The sequence below is a fragment of the Ctenopharyngodon idella genome, chromosome 22, assembly GCF_019924925.1.
Source record: "Ctenopharyngodon idella isolate HZGC_01 chromosome 22, HZGC01, whole genome shotgun sequence".
Taxonomy (NCBI): Eukaryota; Metazoa; Chordata; class Actinopteri; order Cypriniformes; family Xenocyprididae; genus Ctenopharyngodon; species Ctenopharyngodon idella.
In genome coordinates this window covers 5,991,203-6,014,184 of record NC_067241.1, presented here as the reverse complement: position 1 = coordinate 6,014,184, position 22,982 = coordinate 5,991,203, and the positions used below count along the sequence as shown (strand labels likewise).

The 22,982-nt window shown below is 38.1% G+C and overlaps 1 protein-coding gene across 11 annotated transcripts in view; it reads left to right on the top strand.

Moving 5' to 3' along the window:
* agrn (agrin) overlaps positions 1-22,982 on the top strand; it is a 261,972-nt gene that overhangs the window by 48,451 nt on the left and 190,539 nt on the right. For 9 of the 11 annotated variants that reach the window (XM_051879042.1, XM_051879031.1, XM_051879030.1 and 6 more), the window contains exon 3: positions 22,850-22,870. The exons of the other annotated variants lie outside the window; for them this stretch is intronic. In XM_051879042.1, coding sequence (XP_051735002.1) covers positions 22,850-22,870 — 21 coding nt within the window. The remainder of the gene's footprint in view (positions 1-22,849; positions 22,871-22,982) is intronic. 11 annotated transcript variants of the gene reach the window in all.

The window sequence follows — 22,982 nt, the reverse complement described above, 5'->3', positions numbered from 1 at the left end:
TGAACTTCAAGGCTTTAAGGCTTAACTTTAAAGATAACCATTATAAATTAAATTCTACGATAACAATATTACCGTCCACACTAACACACAATAACATTCTGTTCATTATATTCACTGCAGGTTATGTCATCTGCTATATTAAATTCTCAGACTCTTTAAAGTCATGTTTTTATCATTCAACAGGAAAATATCATTCTAAAAGTGATTCCAGTGATATTATTCTTCTGTGACATTATTGTTATAGCTGTGCGGTGGACTGTTCTCATATAAATCTTTATAGTTATTGTTATAGTTACTGTCCTTGGTGTATTCTTGTGTAATCATCATATATAGTAATCATCATATAATCAATTCGCAGTGGATAAAAAGTTTTTTACTCATTTTACTCAATGTCACATTATGGAAGTAAAATGGGTTGAGAATGGCAAGTCAGTCTAGTTTTACTGTTAATGGGAATGAGTTTAGTATTTCTTTTTCTGTCATTCCTACCATTCTGGATTTCATGTAAAGGATTTTCGACTGAGTGTTAGTCAAGATATGTTCCTTTATAATTTCTCTCCTTATACTCTTTTTCCCCCTCTGTTTCCTGTTTTAGAAACTATTGTAATTTGTCATGAAGCCGTTCGTTTATATTCCAAATGCGGAGCCCAAGTGTATCTCATTCTGCTTTTAAATATGCATGACGGTAAAGACGGCTGTCCTGGTTACTGGATTTTGGCTCACGGTTGAGCCGGCTGGGGAAATTATACATGTGCCTGGTCTTGCTGTAAATATTTCAGTGAGTGTCAAAGAATTGAGAGATGGCACTTGGCAGACCTCAATACACTACTATACTGAAGACATAAACTGTCAACTGTTCAAACTTACTGTGCGGATGTATAGCTGTGCTTTTATACACACTTTGTTTGATGTTGCAGCAGCTGTGTTACATTACATATCCCCTCAGGGATAAAGCAAGTATCTACCTTCCCATCTACCTACATCTGGAGGGAAATTACTGTAAGCGTCTTGATAGTTCTGAATGGTATTGTCTGGAAGCAGCATTGAATGTACAGCATAATAATTTAGACACTCAACAAATCAGACAATTTTGATTTTATGGTCTCTGTAATGTATAACACATTTTATATTATATATTATAAAATGGTTAGTTCCTGTCCTTGATTCTGATTGGTCAATAGCTGTGTTTTAATCACGATAAAACACGGCTATGACCGCTTCACCCAACAGTTCTGTGTATCACTATTACCTGCATGCAGATTTAGCATTTTCCTTCAAGTCAGTCCTATGTTCATAATAAAAAATCTGTTTAAATGTCCGATGTATTATCTTGTCCTTTTAACAGTTAAGGGGTTTTCCCGTGACTGACAGCACTAGTCAAAGCATTTGTCAGTTGCTTGTTCCGTGTTCACAACAGTTCAGTCTTTTCAATGTAAAAGTCTTCGCTACTGACTGACACACTCATAAAGACAGTCTTTGCCGCCATCTAATGGCATAATAATGTAACTTCTGTTGCTGTTCACGGTCAGGGACTATTTTTTCTGGCGGAAGGAAGGCTTTTAGTGAAAGTTTACTTCATGAAAGTTGCATTGATATACATTTTTGGCTTTAATATTTGTATTGTGTGGTAACCATTTTATAAAAGCAATAAGGTACTCGAGGCTAGTGCTGTATCGTGAATAAGTCATGGCTGAAGGGGTTGCAGGCACTCCGCTTCGCGTCATGCATAACAACGCCCTTCAGCCGTGACTTACTCACGATACAGCATAGCCTCTCGTACCTTATTGCTTACACATATACTGTGTATTATGTATTAGGTCAAAATATAAAGCTGCACTGCATGATTGCCTTTCAGAGAAGGCAATCCTATAATGCATTCATCAAGAAGCAATGATGCTGAAAATTCAGCACAGGAATAAGTGACATTTTAAAATATATTAAAATAGAAAAGTGTTATTATAAATTGTAATAATATTTTACAATATTACTGTTTTTACTGTATAAAACAATTGAAAGTAGCCTTGGTGAAGATAAGAGATTTCTTTCAAAATCATTAAACAAAAAACTTACCAACCCCAAACCTTTCAACGTTAGAATAACTAATGCATTTATGTAATTCAGACCTGATTGGTATGACTGAAATAGTTAAATCTATAAAAAAAAAAAATACAGTTTTGCCCAATATTTGTGTGTGCTGTGTGGTGTTATGCTTATTAGAGTAGCAAATTTTTCTAAGAAAGTGTGACGACATGCTAATATCTAGTATTACAAATCATTCATTTGATGGTTTGCATGCTGTCTATTTAGGCTGTAGTCCACAAGGCAACTCACTAGGTTTTGGCGCAGGACTTATAAGTTGGTTTGCCAGATTTTTCTGTACTCTAACATGTCTTTTCTCTCTCCTTCTCTTTCATGTTCCATCACTGGACTTGCCATTTCAGGTAAGACACTCGCTGACTTTCATCATTCCCCAATAAGCCGTCATCTGTCTCTTCTTTTCCTTCTCTCTCACATCTCTATCAGCTGTAATTGCAGCCCTCATGCTTTTCCTTCAGTCTTTCTTCTAAGGCTGATCATGTTGGGACAGGAAATAAATATGAACAATACTGCCATGTTGTCAGACAGCAGTCCTTGCCCATCACTGCATTATGCACAAACATGCAGTGCTGTACAGTACATGTTTATAATTCTCATTAGTGCAGTAATCCATTATTTATATTTAATAGGGCTTTCAAATTATTAAAAAAAAAAATAGAATTAGTGACATGAAATGCTAATTAATCACACTCATTTAACTCATTTAATTTATAGTACTAATATTTATTGTTGTGTATTGTGAGCAACCATTTCCTGTCTTCAGCTACCTTCTATAGTTAGCTTAGCAAAATCAGAGCAGGGTGATTGATAATCTATCTCATTATTTGTTTTTATAATTTATCACAAAGTTAACTCTTTATATTGACAGCTTAGTATTTATTATTGTGGCGATAGCCACAATTTCCTTTCTTCTACTCTTTTCTAGAATTAGCTTAGCAACATGCTAATGTCAACATGTTAAACAGCTAAACTGTAATTTTAAATTGTTTAATTGCATTTTTGATCTAAAAAATGCATCTTCGGTGATCATAAGAGATTGTTTAAAAAAAAAAAAATTCTTACTGACCCAAAACTTTTGAATGGTAGTGTATGTTGTTAGTATGCTACCTTAGTAGACACCTGCCTATGTAGGCTATAGACAGTAAGGCAGCTAACTAGCTTTTGCAACAGAGCTAATTTAGTTGCCTGGTTTACCAGACTGATCAAGTCTTGAAAAAAATTATTACAGAATTTACATACAGGTCTGAGGCCATAATTGTGTTTTTATGATGCTATTTGTTATTGAATATTGAAAACCACCATTTCCTTTCCTCTACTTTCTTCTACAGTACTTCCTTTATCCCAGCCCTGTTGTAAACTGGTGTCTGCACCTGTCATGCCTTGACAGAGAAAAACAATGAGAGAATAGCAATGTGTGTGTGCTCTCAAGTGCTTTCATATGCAGTGTTGGCCAGTGTACGATAGTCCTGCTGTGAACAAACAGACCCTCTGCTCCTTTTAGCCAAGCTTTTGTAGCATTTATTCAGTGTCTGCTGGGTGGAGGAATCAATACACACAAAATGGAAAACGAGTGAAGAAGAAATGTTGTTTACTGCCAAACAGATGCATACTTCCAATATTTCTCTCCAAGACACATTGGTTCCATATGTTTCATGCAGTAGGTGATCAGAAAATGAGTAGAAGCCCACAATTTTTGGAGCATGCTGTTCAAGTTGTCGTTTTTGTGCTTATCCAGGAAGTTTCACATGAAAAGCAGTGCTGAGACGAACACAATCGGCATTGTGAGGAAGCTGTGCTTTTTTTGTCAGTGGTGGGCCTGTGCTTTTAAGCTGTCCTTTCTAAGGACGTCCTTTATCATGTATATTAAAAGCCAGGAGACAGTCAAAACAAGTCCTCTGTCTCATAAAGCGGACGTGAGGGGAGAGGCTCTTTCATCTACTGAAGCCCGTCCCTTCCTGTAAACCTCCTAGCGCCCTCTCCAGCACCTCACTCCCAAGACTAAATGGCTCTTTTATTGGGTACTATCTCATGGGAGTGGGTGCTTGTCCCGTTACTGAGTTTTTATCCCAGCTGGCATTGCACTGGCTGAGCTCAGACACTCATAATGAAGCATAATGCAGAGGGCGCAGTCTAACAGAATGCTAATATTTGTCTTTGTGCGTTCTTCAAAGTGAATGATGCGGTATTTATTCTCCATCAGCTGTTTTTTTTTTTTATCTTGGCCTGGTGCTAACTCAGCGCTAACGGGCCACTTCATTAAAGCGGAGTGCCGTAGTGTCAGAGCCAAACACTGCGGCCTTTGTATTGGGTAATAGGATTTTTATGCTCCCCCCTACTCTTTGTGGTTTCAAAATATTTTAACTATTAATTTTCCCAGAACTGTTAAAGAGCTGTGGCTGGGAAAGTTCACCTCGCTGCTTCAGTAGGTCTGGCTACTGTGGGTTTGTGTTAAAAATTTGTTTTCAGCTACTTTACTCTACAAAGTTATAGAAAAACAGATGGTTATGGTGACACTGTGTACCAAAATGATGTTTTGTTCTAATTTCCCATGTTATGCATCTTTAAAGACCAAGTGAGTCATTTCTGTGCCGCTAGTCAACTTACGAATAGCTTACCTATTGTTGTTTCTGCATGTTAGAATAGTCCTGAAACAGTCCTGTAATTACACACTAATCACATTCCTTAATAAGAATTAGTATTGCATGCTAAGTACTTTGATATATGAATCATATATCTTTAAAAGAATGTTTCATTCTTTTTATTTTTTTGAAGTGACAGAGACAGTCACCTTTACTAAATGGACAAACTCACCCTGACAAATGACACAGACACAGAGCCTCTAACATTTTCAGAGGACACGTCTGAGGCAGTGTTCACCTTTAAATCATGCTGATTAGCTTGTTTATTAAAGTTTCACCCTTACTGTAACCTTGACATTTGATATTTAGTGTGCTACTGTTCTGTACACCCATTCTTTTATTAAATAACTTTCATCATTTTCACAAGGAGAAAAAAAATAAAAAACACACAAAGGAGAAAACAAGAAAAAAAAAAAAAAAAATCAAAACCCCCCCACCACCACATAACTGAGAGAAACATACACTATATTGCCAAAAGTTTTGGAACGCCTCCTTTACGTGCACATGAACTTTAATGACATCCCATTCTTAATCCGTGGGGTTTAATATGGAGTTGGCCTACGATTGCAGCTATAACAGCTTCAACTCTTCTGGGAAGGCTTTCCACAAGGTTTAGGAGTGTGTTTATGGGAATTTTTGACCATTCTTCTAGAAGCGCATTTGTGAAGTCAGGCAGTGATGTTGGCGAGAAGGCCTGGCTCACAGTCTCCGCTCTAATTCATCCCAAAGGTGTTCTATCGAGTTGAGGTCAGGACTCTGTGCAGGCCAGTCAAGTTCCTCCACACCAAACTCGCTCATCCATGTCTTAATGGACCTTGCTTTGTGCACTGGTGCACAGTCATGTTGGAACAGGAAGGGGCCATCCCCCATTCCCACAAAGTTGGGAGCATGAAATTGTCCAAAATGTCTTGGTAAGCTGAAGCATTAAGAGTTCCTTTCACTGGAACTAAGGGGCCAAGCCCAACCCCTGAAAAACAGCCCCACACCATAATCCCCCCTCTACCAAACTTTACACTTGGCACAATGCAGTCAGGCAAGTACCGTTCTCCTGGCAACTGCCAAACCGAGACACGTCCATTGGATTGCCAGAAAGAGAAGCGTGATTCGTCACTCCAGAGAACACGTCTCCACTGCTTTAGAGTCCAGTGGCGGCGTGCTTTACACCACTGGATCCGACGCTTTGCATTGCACTTGGTGATGTAAGGCTTGGATGCAGCTGCTCGGTCATGGAAACCCATTCCATGAAGCTCTCTACGCACTGTTCTTGAGCTAATCTGAAGGCCACACAAAGTTTGGAGGTCTGTAGCTATTGACGCTGCAGAAAGTTGGCAACTTCTGTGCACTGTGCGCCTCAGCATGCGCTGACCCCGCTCTGAGATCTTATGTGGCCTACCACTTTGTGGCTGAGTTGCTGTTGTTCCCAATTGCTTCCACTTTGTTATGATACCACTAACAGTTGACCGTGGAATATGTAGTAGTGAGGAAGTTTCACGAATGGACTTATTGCACAGGTGGCAACCTATCACGGTACCACGCTTGAATTCACTGAGCTCCTGAGAGCGACCCATTCTTTCACAAATGTTTGTAGAAGCAGTCTGCATGCCTAGGTGCTTGATTTTATACACCTGTGGCCATGGATGTGATTGGAACACTTGAATTCAATGATTTGGAGGGGTGTCCCAATACATTTGGCAATATAGTATATAACATACCATACCAATTGACATAACGTACAGATTATACATTACAACAGCTTATAGAAGTGCATTAATATTTCCAATTCAGATGTAGTCGACCTTGTTCACAAACCTGTGATACATTTTGAGGGAGCCTACTAAACATAAATTGTCAAAATCAGCTTCATTCCCATCAATTGTAGCCTCAAGATGATCAAAAGGAAGAATTTTGAAATTAATTTTGCTCGCAAAATTAATTACACGTCTGATTCTGTGGAGTCCAAATGTCTGAGACCACTAGTGAAAATGTATTTTTCTAATTTAATACACATATTATTGCATTATTAATAGTTATTTGATCAGCATAACAAAATGAGTGATGATGTATTTGTTTTGTTCTCCGTTTGGTTTAATGAAAACAAATGTGCTTATTTTATTAGTGACCAAGAAATAGTGCAGATTCTGAAACATTTGTTATTCATTTTATATAATAATATTTTGTTTTGTGTTTTTTGTTTTGTTTTGTTTTATTTTGTGTTGTGTTGTGCTTATTTGTTTTAGTTTTTTTTATTTCATATTTTATTTTATTTTATTCTGAACGGTTTAAATCATATCTCGAATCAGATACTCCGTGTTCTCCGACATTTGGACCCTACTTCATATGTATTGCTCATCACACTCACAGCTCACCGTGTCATAAAATCCTGCCCTCCTGAGATTGCTTGCAGGTCATGCTAAAGTGGGTCAGTTTGAACCTGTCTCCTGTCAGTGGAAGACAAAACGTAGTGTCAGTCTTGACACGTCGCTGACTGAAAAAACATTCAGTCAGATCTGACTGATAAAGAAATCCTTTCCAGTCCATTTTGCAGCTTTAAAAAGAGCTTTATCTTATCCAGCTGATAGTATACGCATGTATCTCTTTGCCTGTAGTGTTCAGTGATAGGCTGTGTGTTTGACAGGTCATCCTGACCACTGGTGGAGATGCTCGTTCTCTTTAGAGTACAGATGAGAGGATCTCTGTGCCGGATCCTCTTTCTCTCGAGACTCATTCAAGAGTGTCTTTTGAAGTGTCCGCTGTCATAGCGAGAGAGAGAGGGAGAGACTAAGTGGACCAGGCCTAGAAGGGGAGGTGAAGGGGTGCAAGAATGCAGATTTCATACTCTTTCAGATAATGAGATTAGGGACATGCCGACTGAAGCAGGAATTCCAGCGATTCTGTTTCCACCCACAGGCCTTGGCTGATCTGCCAAGGTGCTCTGTTCTTTTTATCTCTTCTTCCCCACCTCTTAACTTACGTTTTCTATCTTATTAAGGGTTTAGAAATTGTGCGAGGACAAAAGAAATTTCTTTTGACCTAGGTGATGAATTTGATTTCTTGACATTTTGCAGTCTGTAGATTGCAGAGCGTCCACTTTTAAAAAGACTTTATTAATTAATATACACCGAATTCTTGATGCATGCCTTAGTAATAGTTCAATGAAAGAGAAAAAATTTCATTTACATGTTGTTCTGAGCCTGTATTTTGCTCCTTTTTCCATAAAACAGCTTTTTTCAAAAGAATATTAAGGTGATTAATACTGCCAAACTCCAAAAAGGACAAAAAAATAGTAGTCTTAATAGTAGTCCGTGTCCATCCATTTTCCTTGTATGGAAAAAAAAACACACATGAAATATGGTACGATTTATTGGTACCGTGTGTTATCGTCCAGTTTATTTATTTTGTTTTGTTTGCTTGTTTTATTTTTGTCTTAATTAAAAACATAATTAAAAATAATTATTCGCTTATCAATATCAGCCAGAAATATAATGTATTGGTGCGTCGATAAACATGAGGGTAATTAAACATTTTAGTTTTGGGGTGAACAATTCCTATGACTTTAATATGTTTTTTTCGAAGTACCCCAACAATAAAAAGTACCCCAACAATGAAATAAATATAACGATTTATTTCATTTAAAGACTAATTTTGTATTAAAAGTGAGGAAACTCTGCTGTCGCTGCTGTATATAATGACCCAACCATTTAGCCAGTTTGTCTGTGTGCTTGCCTTTGTATATCAAGTATAGTGTACTGTTGTACATGCAGGGCACACGTCTTTCTCTTTGTGTTTGTGTGTCGTCTGGTGACTCTGGTAGCTTGTGGCTGTTTTTGTCTGGTGCAGGTAACATGAGCGCTTTGGGTGACTGGGCTCATCCAATCTATCCTTTCGCCCATAATAAAAGTCGACAAGATCTATTGTCCCACCCATTTTTCCACTGCAAGGGGAAATAATGTTTGGAGAATACATGCCTTTGCCATCCTGTATGGCATCTTCATGCATGCCTCTCATGGATGACTTCCGGCTCTTTAGATTTCATCCCCTTTTTGTAACGTTAGCTCACTTTTTGTCATCCTGTCAGCATGAGGTGGTCAGTTACTTCACAGTCACTTCAAAGCTGTGCAAAAGGCGTCGCACAAAGACAAAATGTCAGCTGGGAAGGTGCCGTCTTTGTGTGGGAGTAAATGTATAGAGGATGAGGACCTGTGCAGACGTGTCAGCGTGTTCTTGTGTTAACCTGCTCAGCATTCCTCTCTGAGGAGCCGTGCGGAGGGGGGAAAGAATCCACAGCTCTGAGCTATACATTTCCAGCACTCGCATTTTATTAGCCTGTTATGTGAGAACGGGCACTGGATAAACCAGATGTCTGCCACTTTTCCCGAATTCCTGCTGTCATTATGTACGTAGACGTTCTCAGGTTTCACTCTGCTTTATGTCAGAACTCTCATGGCTATAAATAACAATCTGTAGCTCTTCCGTTTTGTAATCCAATCAGATTTGTGCCATTCGCTGCATATTTGAAATCGATTATGTCTTCCTGCTTTGGAAATGTATACAGTGGGGTCCAAAAGGTCTGGGATTCACAATGTAGGGATGCATTAATTTAAAATTTCTGGCTGATACTGATAAGTGATTATGATTATTAAATTGATTGATTAAATGATTATTTTATTGATACAAAAAGTATTAAAAATTAATGCAATTTTTTAAAATATTTTTTAAATATGCATTTTATATAATATATATATATATATATATATATATATAGGGGATTTAAATAGTGAGGTGATAAATACTGCAAATTTATTTATTTATATATATATTAATATATATAAATTTATTTATAAGCATTTTATATATATAAAATATAAAATGCTCAACTGTGGTTCCTTTCATTTGCAGTATTTATCACCTCACTATTTAAATCCCCTTGTGCGGTCAGTGCGGCATGTTTCACTGATTTGCACACCACACCATGTTGTATGGAGCTTTTCAGCACTTTAATGAGCCTCTCTTGAGCGAAGAGAGTCAAGTCTACCCATAAGCTCCAGTCCCTATGGAAACATAAGTGGCCATTGTTTGCAGAGGGTGCGTTTGCCGAATGCAAACTGGAGACAAGCCCAAAATTCTAGGGCAAGCTGACCATGCTTGCACAGCAGGAGAGTACCCTCTTCCTCGCTCTTTTTTTTCCATTGCTTATTCTCTCCCAACCCTTCTCTTTTTCCTGTATCCTAGTCCCAGACTCAGCATCACTATTAATGGAATTAGCTGTGCTTTGAGATCAGGCTTCTGTGTGGGAAAAATAAATTGTATTGTTTTCTCACGGAAGGAATACTGACATCACTTAAGGGCTTGAAGCAGGGAGAGTCTGGGAGGATGCAGCATTTCCTCTCTTGGATCAATAACCTGGATGTCCATAACGACAAAAAAGAGAAAATATTTAGAGAGCGTGAGGATATCATGTTTCGGACTGGAACATTTTATAAAAGTATAAATACCGAAAGCATTAGTTGTGGAAAATGTTTGGAAAAGATCTTCCCGCTTGGGATGTGTTAAGCTGTCCTGGCGAAAACAAAACATTTCTAGAGCTTATTCCTCAATTTTCTCTAACACAGGACTCATCATGCCTGAAGCTGCCAGGGAAGTCCTCGCAGCAGACCCCAGGCATAATGCTAGCATTTCTCCCTTAGAGAAATGACACCTGCAGCTAGAACAGGAGTGGTGTTAGAACTGTAGCTGTAATAGACTGCTTCTCCAAACACTCTTACAACCCCTTCCACTTCATCACGTCATCCATTGTTCTAAAAACAAGTGCTCCCGCCACAAACGGATGCCATTGGTTTAGCCAGAACATGTCGGCCCTATGGTTGGCTAGCATGGCTCCCTGGCAGTGTTGCCAAGTCTGCGGCTACTTTAACATTGTTGCCGCAGGTTATTTTTCATATCAGCAGGTTGAAGCAACCCAAATAACATAATATTTAACCCCCGAAATGCAATTTTTACCGGGAGACCACCCTGAAACGTGATTGGGCTAGTTTTGAGTAGAAATTGGGCGGGTTTTGTTGTGAAAAGCTGGCAACCCTGCTCCCTGGTGTTATATGTCAGAAGCATGTGATCTGTGGAAACGCATTTTTCTCTACTATGATTCACAGTCGATGCAGCAAACTCAACGGACGAACACAATGGGCACTGGTTACGCATTATTTTTACATTCTCATAATTTCAAACATTTTTGTGGACAGATGTATATGGTCACGCTATCGTTTTTTCAGGTGCTATTAAACCATTCAAGCGCAATAAGACCTCAAATTTGTACTGGCACGCTGTCTGTGAAGCAGCTTTCTGTAAACAAACACCCGAAACAAGCGCACAGAAAGCCGCTTCAGACAGCGCGCCAGTACAAATTTGAGTTCTCTTTCGCACTTGAACAATCAAAAATGCAAAATTATGTAAAAATTATTGCATTTTAGCAGGGCAGATAAAAATCTGAACCAGCCCGACTGGGCCAGTAGAAAAAAACCTTAGCTTTGAGCCCTGATATATTAAAGGCACAGCTAAATGTGACATTTTATTACAATGGGTTTATGTGAAGATTGTTTTAAGTTTAAATTAAAGTAAAACGTGTTATTTTTTAAGCTTATTAATAATAAGCAAAAATCTTAAGCTTAATTATAATAATAAGTTTATTCTTCACATTTACATTCACATCACATTACATGAGTGTAGTTTTTTGATGTTTGATGAGAGATTTTTGCCCTTTTGATGCATTTGCATGTTGTTTATTTATAACCTTGTCTGTGACACTGAAGCCCAGAACTTTTTAAATGGTTATTGTCTTGGCTTCTTGCAGATGTGCCATTTGTTTTTTGTCCACAGTACTTTGTGTCCATAAATGGGAGTGCATTTGTGCCAGAAGAGTGAAACATTTCTCAGTGGTGACATCCAAGGGAGGAATTAGTATGTCTACATTCACTTTGAAAACAAATGAAGAGAAATAATTGGATCGGCTAGTCTCTTATGGGTACATTTGATTACTCCCAAGTTACTTGATGTTCTGCCCTCTGAACTGGTTTACAGATGAGCAAAAACAAATCTCCTATTGTCAAGAAATAGATTCCCTGGAATAGACAGATGAGCTCAAGGCCTCATATGGGCCAAAAAAGCTTTTTGTTGTCTCAGTCTTAATGCTTCACTGCAGCAGTTAATACAGAATGTGGCCCTCCGAACCTGATGAACTCCAGCAGAGTATTGCAGACATCTTTAGACTGTAACGCCTGAAACACAGTCATCCAGTAGGTTTACGAAGGGCGAATCTTTCCATCACTTCCAACAGACGTCCTCATTATTATAGTGTGTAGACTGAAAACACAAACACACATGTATGAATCATCTGAGTCATATGGAACAAGTGAAAGTTTAGTCTGGTGCTGATTCCACTGAGATAATGAGACAAGACTGTGCAACGTCTGTTTTCTGCTCCAGTGAACATGTTAATTTCATGCTTGTATGTTGAAATTTAATTTAGACATCATTAAAAAGAGCTAATATGATTAAAATTGGAGAGGGACCTTTAATATCGAAACCCGGTGGTTTCCTCACTTGATTTTGTGTTATTACTTGCATTATTTATAGCACAAGTTATTTAGTCATTTGAAAGAAACACATAAACTCAGCAAACTGAAATACTGTAGCTCTATTAAACTCTGCACCGAGGTAAAAAGGCAAGAATTAAAGGATTAGTACAAATTGGCAGAAAAACTATATTTAAAGGGTTAGTTCACCCAAAAATGAAATTTTTGTCATTAATTACTCACCCTCTTGTCGTTCCACACTCATAAGACCTTTGTTCATCTTCGGGAACACAAATTAAGAGAGACGTTTCTGATCCCAAAGAGAAAAGCAACATAATTACCACATTCAAGGTCCAGAAAAGTAGTAAAGGCGTCGTTAAAATAGTCCACGTGACTACAGCGGTTCAACCTTAATGTTACGAAGAGATGAGAATACTTTTGTGCGCAAAAACAAAAATAACAACAATAATTTCTTCTCTTCCCTGTCATTCTGCTAGGCTGTTTACGTTGTAGACAGTGCAGAGCTTTCAAGTTCTATGTCAGAATGCAGACTCATTATTGAGTCAGTCAGTAATGTCACAGCAGTTATGTGGACTATTTTAATGACGTCTTTACTACCTTTCTGGACCTTGAATGTGGTAATTATGTTGCTTTTCTCATTGGGATCAGAAACCATTCGGATTTCATCAAAAATATCTTAATTTGTGTTCTCAAGATGAACAAAGGTCTTACAGGTGTGGAACAACATGAGGGTGAGTAATTAATGACAAAAATTTGGGGGTGAACTAACCCTTTAAATATAGTTTTTCTGCCAATTTGTACTAGTTTTTGAAATCTAAGTTGTAGAGGTAATGTTTTTTTGACTTGCTAGTGTAATTAAAGAGTGCAATGTCTAACAAAAATTATGATTTATTTATTTACTTATTTGCTTGCTTGATTGCTTGCATAACATGGCATTATATTGAAAGATTATTATTATAATACATTAATACTGTAAATATTCAGGAATTATTTTATTTTAAGCAAGTACACGTCATGGACATGAAGTACACTTCATGTCCAAAAGTTTTTAGACACCTGAACACAACATTCACTGTATATAGACTGGTTGAGCATTTTCTCTCTCTTTTTTATTTATATATATTTTTTAAAATAGGGATTTGATCCGTCTTTGCATTATTTGTATGTTGTCACCAAGCTTTAGGTGGGTTTGAGTCTGTGCGATTACCTACACAGTAGAGCGACAGTTAGTCTACGGTCATTACTTTTAGTCAAGTAACTAAGTTTGCCATTTCACATGATGTTCACTCCTTCGGTACTCTAGTATTACTGTCTAATGCTGTCATTTATACTGCATTTAGCCTTTCGATGGGCATATGAATCACTTGGCAATTTTTCTTTTTCTAAGGTACGTCAAATGGCACTTTGCTGCCCTCTAAAAAGCTGCTCTATTATGTCCCTGTAAAGCTGCCACTGCTTTCAGACAACTCAGATCCTCCACTTAATCAGAGCTGAATTGACAAAGCCAGACGCAAAGAGGCAAAGCAAGCAAAAGAGAGTTTGTATGCAGTGCAGGTGCCAAAAAGACTGGATTTAACACCCCGCCTCCGTTATCCGCTACTTTTTGAACTTCTAAGCAGTAATGCTGACCTCAGTAGGGAGACACGGAAAGAGCAGTGCATCTTGGGAAGTGCTCCATGAATCGCTGCTTTCATTAGGTAAATGCAATGCTGAAACTGCATTACTTATAATGACCCTTTGATCTGTCAGCAGGTCGAAGGTCTTACTTAGGATTATATAAATAAAACGGAGGGGATGCTCTGAAGGAAGAGGAGATACCAACAATCTCTGACAGTGCAGAAGCCCAAGAAAGAAAAAGGAGGGTTGTGCTGTTTCTGCTTGATTGGTTTTCTGTCTTCTGTCCAGTAACTGAAGCTAAAGCCCATGTTTAATCAGCTTCCTTATTCCCAGCGAGAACACTTAGGGCGATTGCTTCGGAGGTGACCTCTGTCAGACGGGATGCTGAGTGCTTATTGGTGCACCTCCGTATAATAACCTGTGTTCAGCACTGTAGTGCCTCTAATGGTCTGCTGGGTAATGACATCTGTAGGGTTGTGCATTACATCATGTGATCCCATCATACTCATTTCCTATAGCAATGCAGATTATCCACCATCTTGAGAGGGGACGGAAGAGTCTGATTTCCTAATTAATCCCGCTGTATTTATGGGTAAAGGTGGCTTCACCCCATTAAGCTGAACGGCATTTTACACTGTTTTCTTTAGCAGAAAATAAATAAGGTGCAGATTCCATTAATTTTATTTGAACTACAAGACAAGACAAAATGATAAAGATTGATTGCAACCTTTTCGAAGGGCTGCTTTGTCTGTAAGCAGATGAGGGAGAGATAGGAGGAGACCTCTGCTCTAATCAGCTCTGATGAATAGTGAGGCAGTTTAATCATCTATACCTGACCTCGTGCTCATGTATGATTGGGATCTGCTGGAGACTGAATACAGTTTGTTTTTTTTAATTAATATTTTATTTTTTTCAACTTTGATGGGCACTTTCAGCATGGCTTATTACTTTGAAGAATGCAATTAAACATACATATTATATATTTATAATTAGAAATATTACTTGAGCACAAAAACAGCATATTAGAATGATTTCCGAAGGATCATGTGACACTGAAAACTGGAGTAATGGCTTTTACTGGAGAAAAAATTCAGCATTGCAATCACAGAAATGAATACATTTTAAAATGTTAATATAGAAAACTGTTATTTTAAATTGTAATGATATTTAACAATATTACTGTTTTTCGATCAAATGAATGCAGCATTTAACTGTGTATATACGTATAATAAAAATGTTATGTTGGTGCTGTTGTGCGGCTTCGTAAACACCTGATTGCCAATTGTGTTCACGTGCTCATCGGATATGTCTGTGATTGGCTACAATGTTCAATGCTTCAAAAACAAGTTGGAAATAGACATCAATGACGCTCTTCATGGAACGCTTACACAGATACACACGGAAGCATTTGAAAGCAGGCGTCTATTCAGCTGATAGACGCCTGCTTTCAAACACTCCCGCTTTCAAAACACTTTCAAATTCAAACACTTCCGTGTGCTTTCAAACGCTCCCGTGCGTTGATCATTGTAGCCAATCACAGACATATCTGATGAGTGCGTGAACACAAAGGCCAATCAGAGGTGTTTACGAATCCGCTCAACAGTGCTCAAAGCCGTTACATTTTTAAAATGTCAGTACCGACTTGGTATCGCAGTCGGTACTTTTGACAACACTATTCACTAGTGCAAACTCTAAAATCTGCAGAGTGAACAGTGTGAATCGGGCTAGAAATTCTTCCAGAGGTGAAAGTTTTATTGCTCCAGAAGTATTGTCAAACAGCATTGTGGCTCAACTAACGACTTGTTCGTGCGTGCAATGAGAACTACGTTAACATCCCAAAAGCTCAATCTAGTTACGAGCCCCAATAAGCCAGTCATCCTCAGGCTGTTGTGTGTGTGTGGGTGCGTTTGTGTATTGCCTGGGGTAGTGCTGATTCATGCTATTGCTAGGTCGTGCCCCCACGGCTGCTAGGACACCCAAGCGGAGCTGACAAATTTATGTGCCATTTGATTGAGAAGATTAAAAGCAGTTTGTTTTAATAGCTGGGGTTTTAGTGCCATTAAATGAGTCTATTTGGTTGGAGGCATGGAGCTGCTCTCTCACAAGTGGATTCACCCTCGTTAGCGCAGGGCATGAAAAATGATTAGCGTAATAAAATCCTGCCAGGAGAGGGAGGACCAGGAAGAATGCAGTGTCATTGTGGCCACCTTCGTTTGAAATGGTTTAATGCTAGCGTACTCTAATGAAAACACATCATGCAGAGCTAGGGACATTTTGTTTGAATTGTTCTGTGTTAATTCTGCTATATGCTGTTAATGTTTCTCTTTGTGAGTTTTGGTTAGGGGTGGCTGAAATGCAACTTTACGCACAACTGCCAGCCTGCATGAGAGACACCAGCAGTTTCAAATACCTGTTTGTTGCTCAACAGTGGCTTTTTATAGCTGCCCTTTTAATGCAACTTTTTTTTGACAGAAACTTTACTTAATAAACCTTTATCTGACCGAGTTCTCTTGTGCTGTAAATTACTCACAAATCTTATGATAGTTTGATCATCTCTATTCAGTTTTTACACAATATTAAGTTGTGTAATATATCTTCAGAAAGATCTTTCTTCCTCCCCATATTGCATGAGAACCATGACTTGCTTAATGTGGAGCAACCTCTTTAAGTAGGGTTTCCATTTACCTAAGTAGACCTGACTAACTATTTAACAAACCTGTCAGAGACTGATACCAGTTGTCTAAAAACAGGGTTTGTACAGGGTGCTTAAAGTGCTTGAAGTACTTGAATTTGACTTTTTGAAATTTAAGTCCTGGAAAACCCTTGAAAACAGCCATATGTAGGTACTTGAAAAGTGCTTGAATTATTGAAATATTGGTTAATTTTATCAATAAACCATTTTTTTCACACAAAATTAATGCTGCAGCCGTATTATATAGAGTCATTATGAGAGTGATATTGCTCATATAGTATATGATACAGCTTTCATTCTTCAGGTCAATCATATATTCATGGGAAAAAATCAGTTTGAACAAGGAAAGTGATATCTTTGTCACAGTATCCTTTCAATGGTTAAAGTTACCACAGTCATTGCATATGCTGCACTCTATTTGTACCATTTTGTTTTTATTAGTTTATTTTTATTTATCTATTTACCTCTTTTTAGAATTTGAAAGATAATAAAGATATTGTTTGATAAGTGAGATCTCTGATTGTAGACCTTGAAAACCAAAAAAGTAGTGCTTGAAAAGTCCTTGAAAGTCCTGGAATGTCTTTTTACAGCATATTCAGTATGTTTTATACATATATATTCAGGGTATCAAAGTTATTGTGTTAAATAAAGATATTAATTTTCAAAGTTTTGGTCGACCCCCTATAAGCCTCTTGCAGACCCCAGTTTGAAAACCTTTGCTGCAGAATGCCTTAATGTCTCAGTTTTTAACATACTACAGCGATTGAGGAGGATCCTGGGAAATGTGTAAGCTGTCTGTCAAAGCTTAGTTTCCCTCTGACTATAAGGAGAACAGACACTTTCTCTAGCGTGTCTGTGGGTGGGATACCCATCATCACTCATGTAAGAGTCCACCTCATAAAGCTGCCGATAACCCCGCTGTCTCTGCTCCCAGGCATGGTGTGCTGTGATGTGGCGAGGTTTTAACTGGAGGGCTTTCAGAAACTCTGTGTCACGACCACTGATTGAATCTGTGTGTCTAACCAAAATAAGTCCTGGTCCCTCTCTCTAGCTGCTTTTAATGAGCCGGGTGTCTTGAGCCGATTTATAGTTTAGACTAAATCGAATTTGTTTGTAGCTTCACCAAATCGGTCACTTAAATTTGTATGCTGCCAGTGAGTGGCCAACTTGTCACAAAGTTATAATTTGTGCCCAAATACACAGATTAATGAGGACATAAAACCTCTCACTTATTTAAACTGATTAAAGGACAAGGTTTTCTCTTCATGGCGCCTTGTGGATGCTCTTGGAGTGTTTAATCTGACCACTCAAACTAAATGAAACAAGACAGTCCTAACATGATTGGGAATTAGAGCTGTATAGTGTGAAATTGCACTATTGTGAGTGTATGTGCAGTGAATAAAAGATACTTTTGCATTTAAATCTGTGTTATATAGTCAGTACCCCCTGTGGACTGTGAAAGAAGATGGAAGTCTGTCTGTCCTTCTAGTATTTGTCTGGCTGTCTGTCTGTGTCTGCCGATTGATCGATTGTATTTGTACAGCTCTAGTCTGATGTTTTGTGTGAGCAGTATGTGTTTGAAATAGCTGTAGCTTATTCTTGATGTACCCTTATTGTGTTACCTGCTTATTTTCAAGGCCTGTTTGAGTTTAAGAGGATTTAACAGGATTGTTTGGTCATGATTACACAATGGAATAGATTTTTTTGCCAAGTCGGTCCCACTTGAACGTAGTTTTATGGAAAATAGCCAAGCCACATGACTTCATGGCTCCGCTTAACTCAAAAAATGAGCTGATTTACATAAAGAGGAAAGTCTGAAAAGTGTTAAATGCAAAGGAAATCTAATGTAGAGGGCACTTAATGTAGAATAGTCTCAGAAGCTCTCACAAATGCAAATGGGGTCCATGACCTTTAGCTCTGGAGTTAAGTAGTGTCAAGGCTACTGCAGGCAGAGGAGGGTCTGAAACGCATAGATAGCACAAGTAGCATTTGAGAGTTAGCAGTGTCACAGAAAGGGTAATTGATCTGTGGTCTGTATAAATTACAGAGAGTTGACTTCTCTTGTGACAGCTAGCGCAAGAGCTAATGATGTTGCTTTTAGTTCTTTCTGAAGCGAAACTTTAAGACCCCATTTAAAAAGCATTGAAACAAAGTTTGGGGACATATCAAAAGGGATACTCGTGACCCCTGTTCACTGCCATTATAAAGCTTGGATGCTTCAGGATATTTATTAAAATATCTTCGATTGTGTTCATCAGAAAGAAGAAAGTCATATACACCTAGGATGGCTTGAGAATGAGTAAAGCTTTGGCTAATTTTCATTTGAAAGTGAACTAATCCTTTAATAGCTGCTAGATGGTTTAGATGGTAGAAGGAAAGACAATCTGTGTCTAAAATCGCATACTGTCTAGTAGGTACTACATTTGGTTTGAAACTTATTCAACATCCGCCATGCAGCCTCTGTCATGTAACCAACCAGCGTCAGTAGAGTCGCTTCACTACCATTCACATCCCCTGTCCTGTGGCCTAATGGGATAGTAAAGTGTTCATCAGATGCACATTTCAGAATCATCCTGGTACATTTTACCTACTGTTTTATGAATATTAGCCTCAAATACTGTTTTTCACATACTATTTAGTAGGGAAGTAGGCATGTTTGGATGTAGGGACATTCTCATTCTGGAGAGCATTTGATTGGACAAAAATCTATGTAGTGCAGGATGATGCCATCAATAATTTTGCACTTTTTAAATACACACTAAAGGCTAGTTTTGAACTTTTAGACCTATGGATAGCGTATAGAAGACCTCAAATCTAGTAGACATGGACTAAGAGCCACAAAACTCTGCTATATAGTTTTCAATAAAAAAAAATTGTGGGGTTAACACTCCAGTTTTTTTCTTATTATGGGTGCCAGTGTAAAAAAAAAAAAAAATGCAAATGATTTACGGACATGTTGTTAGATTCCTCTGCCTCCTCTTCCTTCTCCCCCTCTATCCATGCACTTGTCTCCCTGGCGGACCTCAGTGTTTGGGGGCCTGTTCAGGGGAAACTAGAGTTGTACTGCTCTGCGGTGATACAAATGCCCCCCCTGCAAGTTCAATAAGCTCTTTGTTTTCTGTATTAATGCTGCAGTGGAGTTCAAGTGCCCTCTCGACTGTGACTCCCAAGCAACTTTTAGACTCTTTCACTTTTATTGTGACCTGCCAAACCCACTGGGCCTAGAATATTCGTCACAGACTAATTTTGATAGATGTGTGTTTGTTCTCAAAGCAACACGTATGCAAAGTAGTGCAAAGATGTTCATACAAACTTTGTTACAGGTTTTAAATGATAGGTTTTTAGTGCTTATTACAGGGGTTTTCAAACTTTTTGTTTATTGAATAAATAATTGTGATTAATCTCATGATTTCCGATTTCCACAGACCCTTTATGGAAGCCCTTTTCCACCACTAAATAAAAAAAATAAAAAGAGTAATTGCGACTTTTTATCTCAGAATTCTGACTTTTTATCTTGCAATTGCGAGTTTACATCTCACAATTGTGTGATATAAAGTCAGAATTCTGAGATATAAAGTCGCAATTGCGTGATATAAAGTCACAATTCTGGCTTTTTTTCTCGCAATTCTGACTTTTTTTCTCGCAATTGTGTGATATTAAGTCACAATTCTGAGATATAAACTTGCAATTGCGAGAAAAAAAGTCAGAATTGCAGAATTCTGACTTTTTTTCTCGCAATTAACTGACGGACAGTGTCTCTGTTTGTAACAATTCTAGACATCCAACATTTCTGGTGCATCCAACGATAGCCGTGCTGCCGTCCTGATGTCTGAAGCTGTTGTATAAGCTGGTGTATAAAATGTGCCACTTCGTCTGTTTTATTGCGCCTCCCACAGCTGATTCTTATTATTATTACTATTGTTATTATTGTGTCAAATTCATTAGTGTATCCATTCTGTTAAAAACAACTTTTATTCACCAAATACTTCCACTGTAATTTGCAGAATTGCATGATTCTACCCTTGAATGCCCCCTTTTATGGAGCCACCAGACTTGAGTTGCAAATTTACAAAGTTGATGAAACATGATAGGTATTGGTGTTTTAGTTTTAAGCCCACTAGATGGCAGTAAAAGCTGTTTTTTCTCCTTGAAACGCTGTGCTCATGTACAAGCCAAGGTTACCGTTGAAACATGCTATATGCATATTCCTGCGTAATGCATATGTCCGGAGACTAATCTTTATGTGTCTCCTCCAGTAAAATCAAAATTTCTTTATTGGTAAATCCGCGCTGAAAATAATCCTTTATAATGTCTTCCAATATATGTAGAATAATAACGAAGCAGCAATCCTGATGGTCAGTCGCAATGAAAGGAAGCGCAAGCAAAGTAAGAACTGTGAGAAATAAAGTTTCACACAATTGTGAGGAAAAAAAGTCAGAATTACGAGAAAAAAAGTCAGAATTCTGACTTTATATCACGCAATTGTGAGTTTATATCTCAGAATTCTGACTTTATATCTCGCAATTGTGACTTTATATCACGCAATTGCGACTTTATATCTCAGAATTCTGACTTTTTTTCTCGCAATTGCAAGTTTATATCTCAGAATTGTGACTTTATATCACGCAATTGCAAGTTTATATCTCAGAATTGTGACTTTATAACTCGCAATTGCGAGAAAAAAAGTCAGAATTGCGAGGGAAAAAAAGTCAGAATTCTGACTTTATATCATGCAATTGTGAGTTTATATCTCGCAATTGTGACTTTATATCACGCAATTGCGAGTTTATATCTCAGAATTGTGACTTTGTAACTCGCAATTGCGAGATAAAAAGTCAGAATTCTGAGATAAAAAGTCGCAATTACTCTTTTTATTTTTTTTATTTAGTGGCGGAAACGGGCTTCCATACTCTGGTCCACAAAAGAAGTATACAGATACAAAAAGGTGCCTCCACCAATTACGCACACTTTATCTGCAATCGGTTGGAAGCAGCATGAGAGGCAGAAATGTGAAACAAACACCCCACATTCCTGTCTGAAAGGAACCCCCTCGCTGTGAATTAATTGAATGCTTTTGTACTGTACTTATATAGATGCCAGATTACAGAACTTGAAGTAGTCAACATGCTCATAAATGAGTCACTGTTTTTTTCTCCATCATTTCCTATCACCTCCATCTCCAACATTTTTTTGAGGAAAAAACTAAACAAAACATCCTGGTCTATTCCATATAATAGAGCTGAGCAAGGACTGGGACTGTCAAACTCCAAAATGACACAAGAGGCACCATAAAATATCATAAAAGTGGCCATACGACTTGTGCTTTATATTTCAAGTTTGTGGAATGGTCATTCTCTACATTTTTTACTGAAATAGTTTGGCGAACTGTTCCCTTTAGGTGTAAAAAACTCAAATAAAGGGCTATTTCCCTTGCAGGGATGATAAATGATCAACAGATCCCAGTGATCTGCGATGGCAGGACTAATGGAGAGCAGGAGATATGGATTTTTAGCCAGTTTGTTTAACTGAGACCTGCGATGTAATGATGATGTGAATGCAACTGTCACAGGTGTAGGTTTAAGTGAAGATTTAGTGACTCCGAACCTATTGTTAAAGTCCTTACCTATGGCAGGTTTAATAATGCCTTGTTGTGGAGTGGCTGTCTGCTGTACTTTGCGTAGGTAAATTCATTCTCGCGCACACACTCATGCTTTATAGATGAGACCTGGGTTGGAGTCTGTATTAGTTACCCGCAATCTGCATCAGAGTGTGGGTTGATATGGCGACAGCATGAGCGCATGGAACAAGGATGTGTGCTTGTGTGACGGCCAGGTGCTTCATTCACGTAATGGAGCGATCTATAGTAGCTGGAAACGTGATTATTTAGCCAGCCTTTTGGGTTAGGGTCACCCTTGTGTTAGTACTTTTTAATTTTTGTTTATTAACATTATTTATTTTCTTGATGTTCTGAATATAATCCTAGAGTTTATTAAATATGTGTGCGGTCAGAGACAGTTGTAATCTGTTTTCGTTTGTATGCATGTGAGGAACGTGACGGCTCAGCTTCTTCAGATATCGCCTCTCTATCTTGCACATCATTCTTTCCCACTTTCATCCATCCCATGATTCTTTAGTCTTTTGGATGTTGTCTGCTTTGCCACTAACCAATGCTAACCAAAGTTTTTCTTGTCTTTCTCCCTTAATTTTGCCTCCTGAAGATCATAGAATGGTCATTGCAGGTAAGCACAGCTTTTACTAACTTCTTGTATGCTTAATCTCTGGCTTGCTTAGATGTTTTACTCTTAAATCCCCTTTTAACTACTCTGCAGAGCCTGAAACTTATCTACGGCT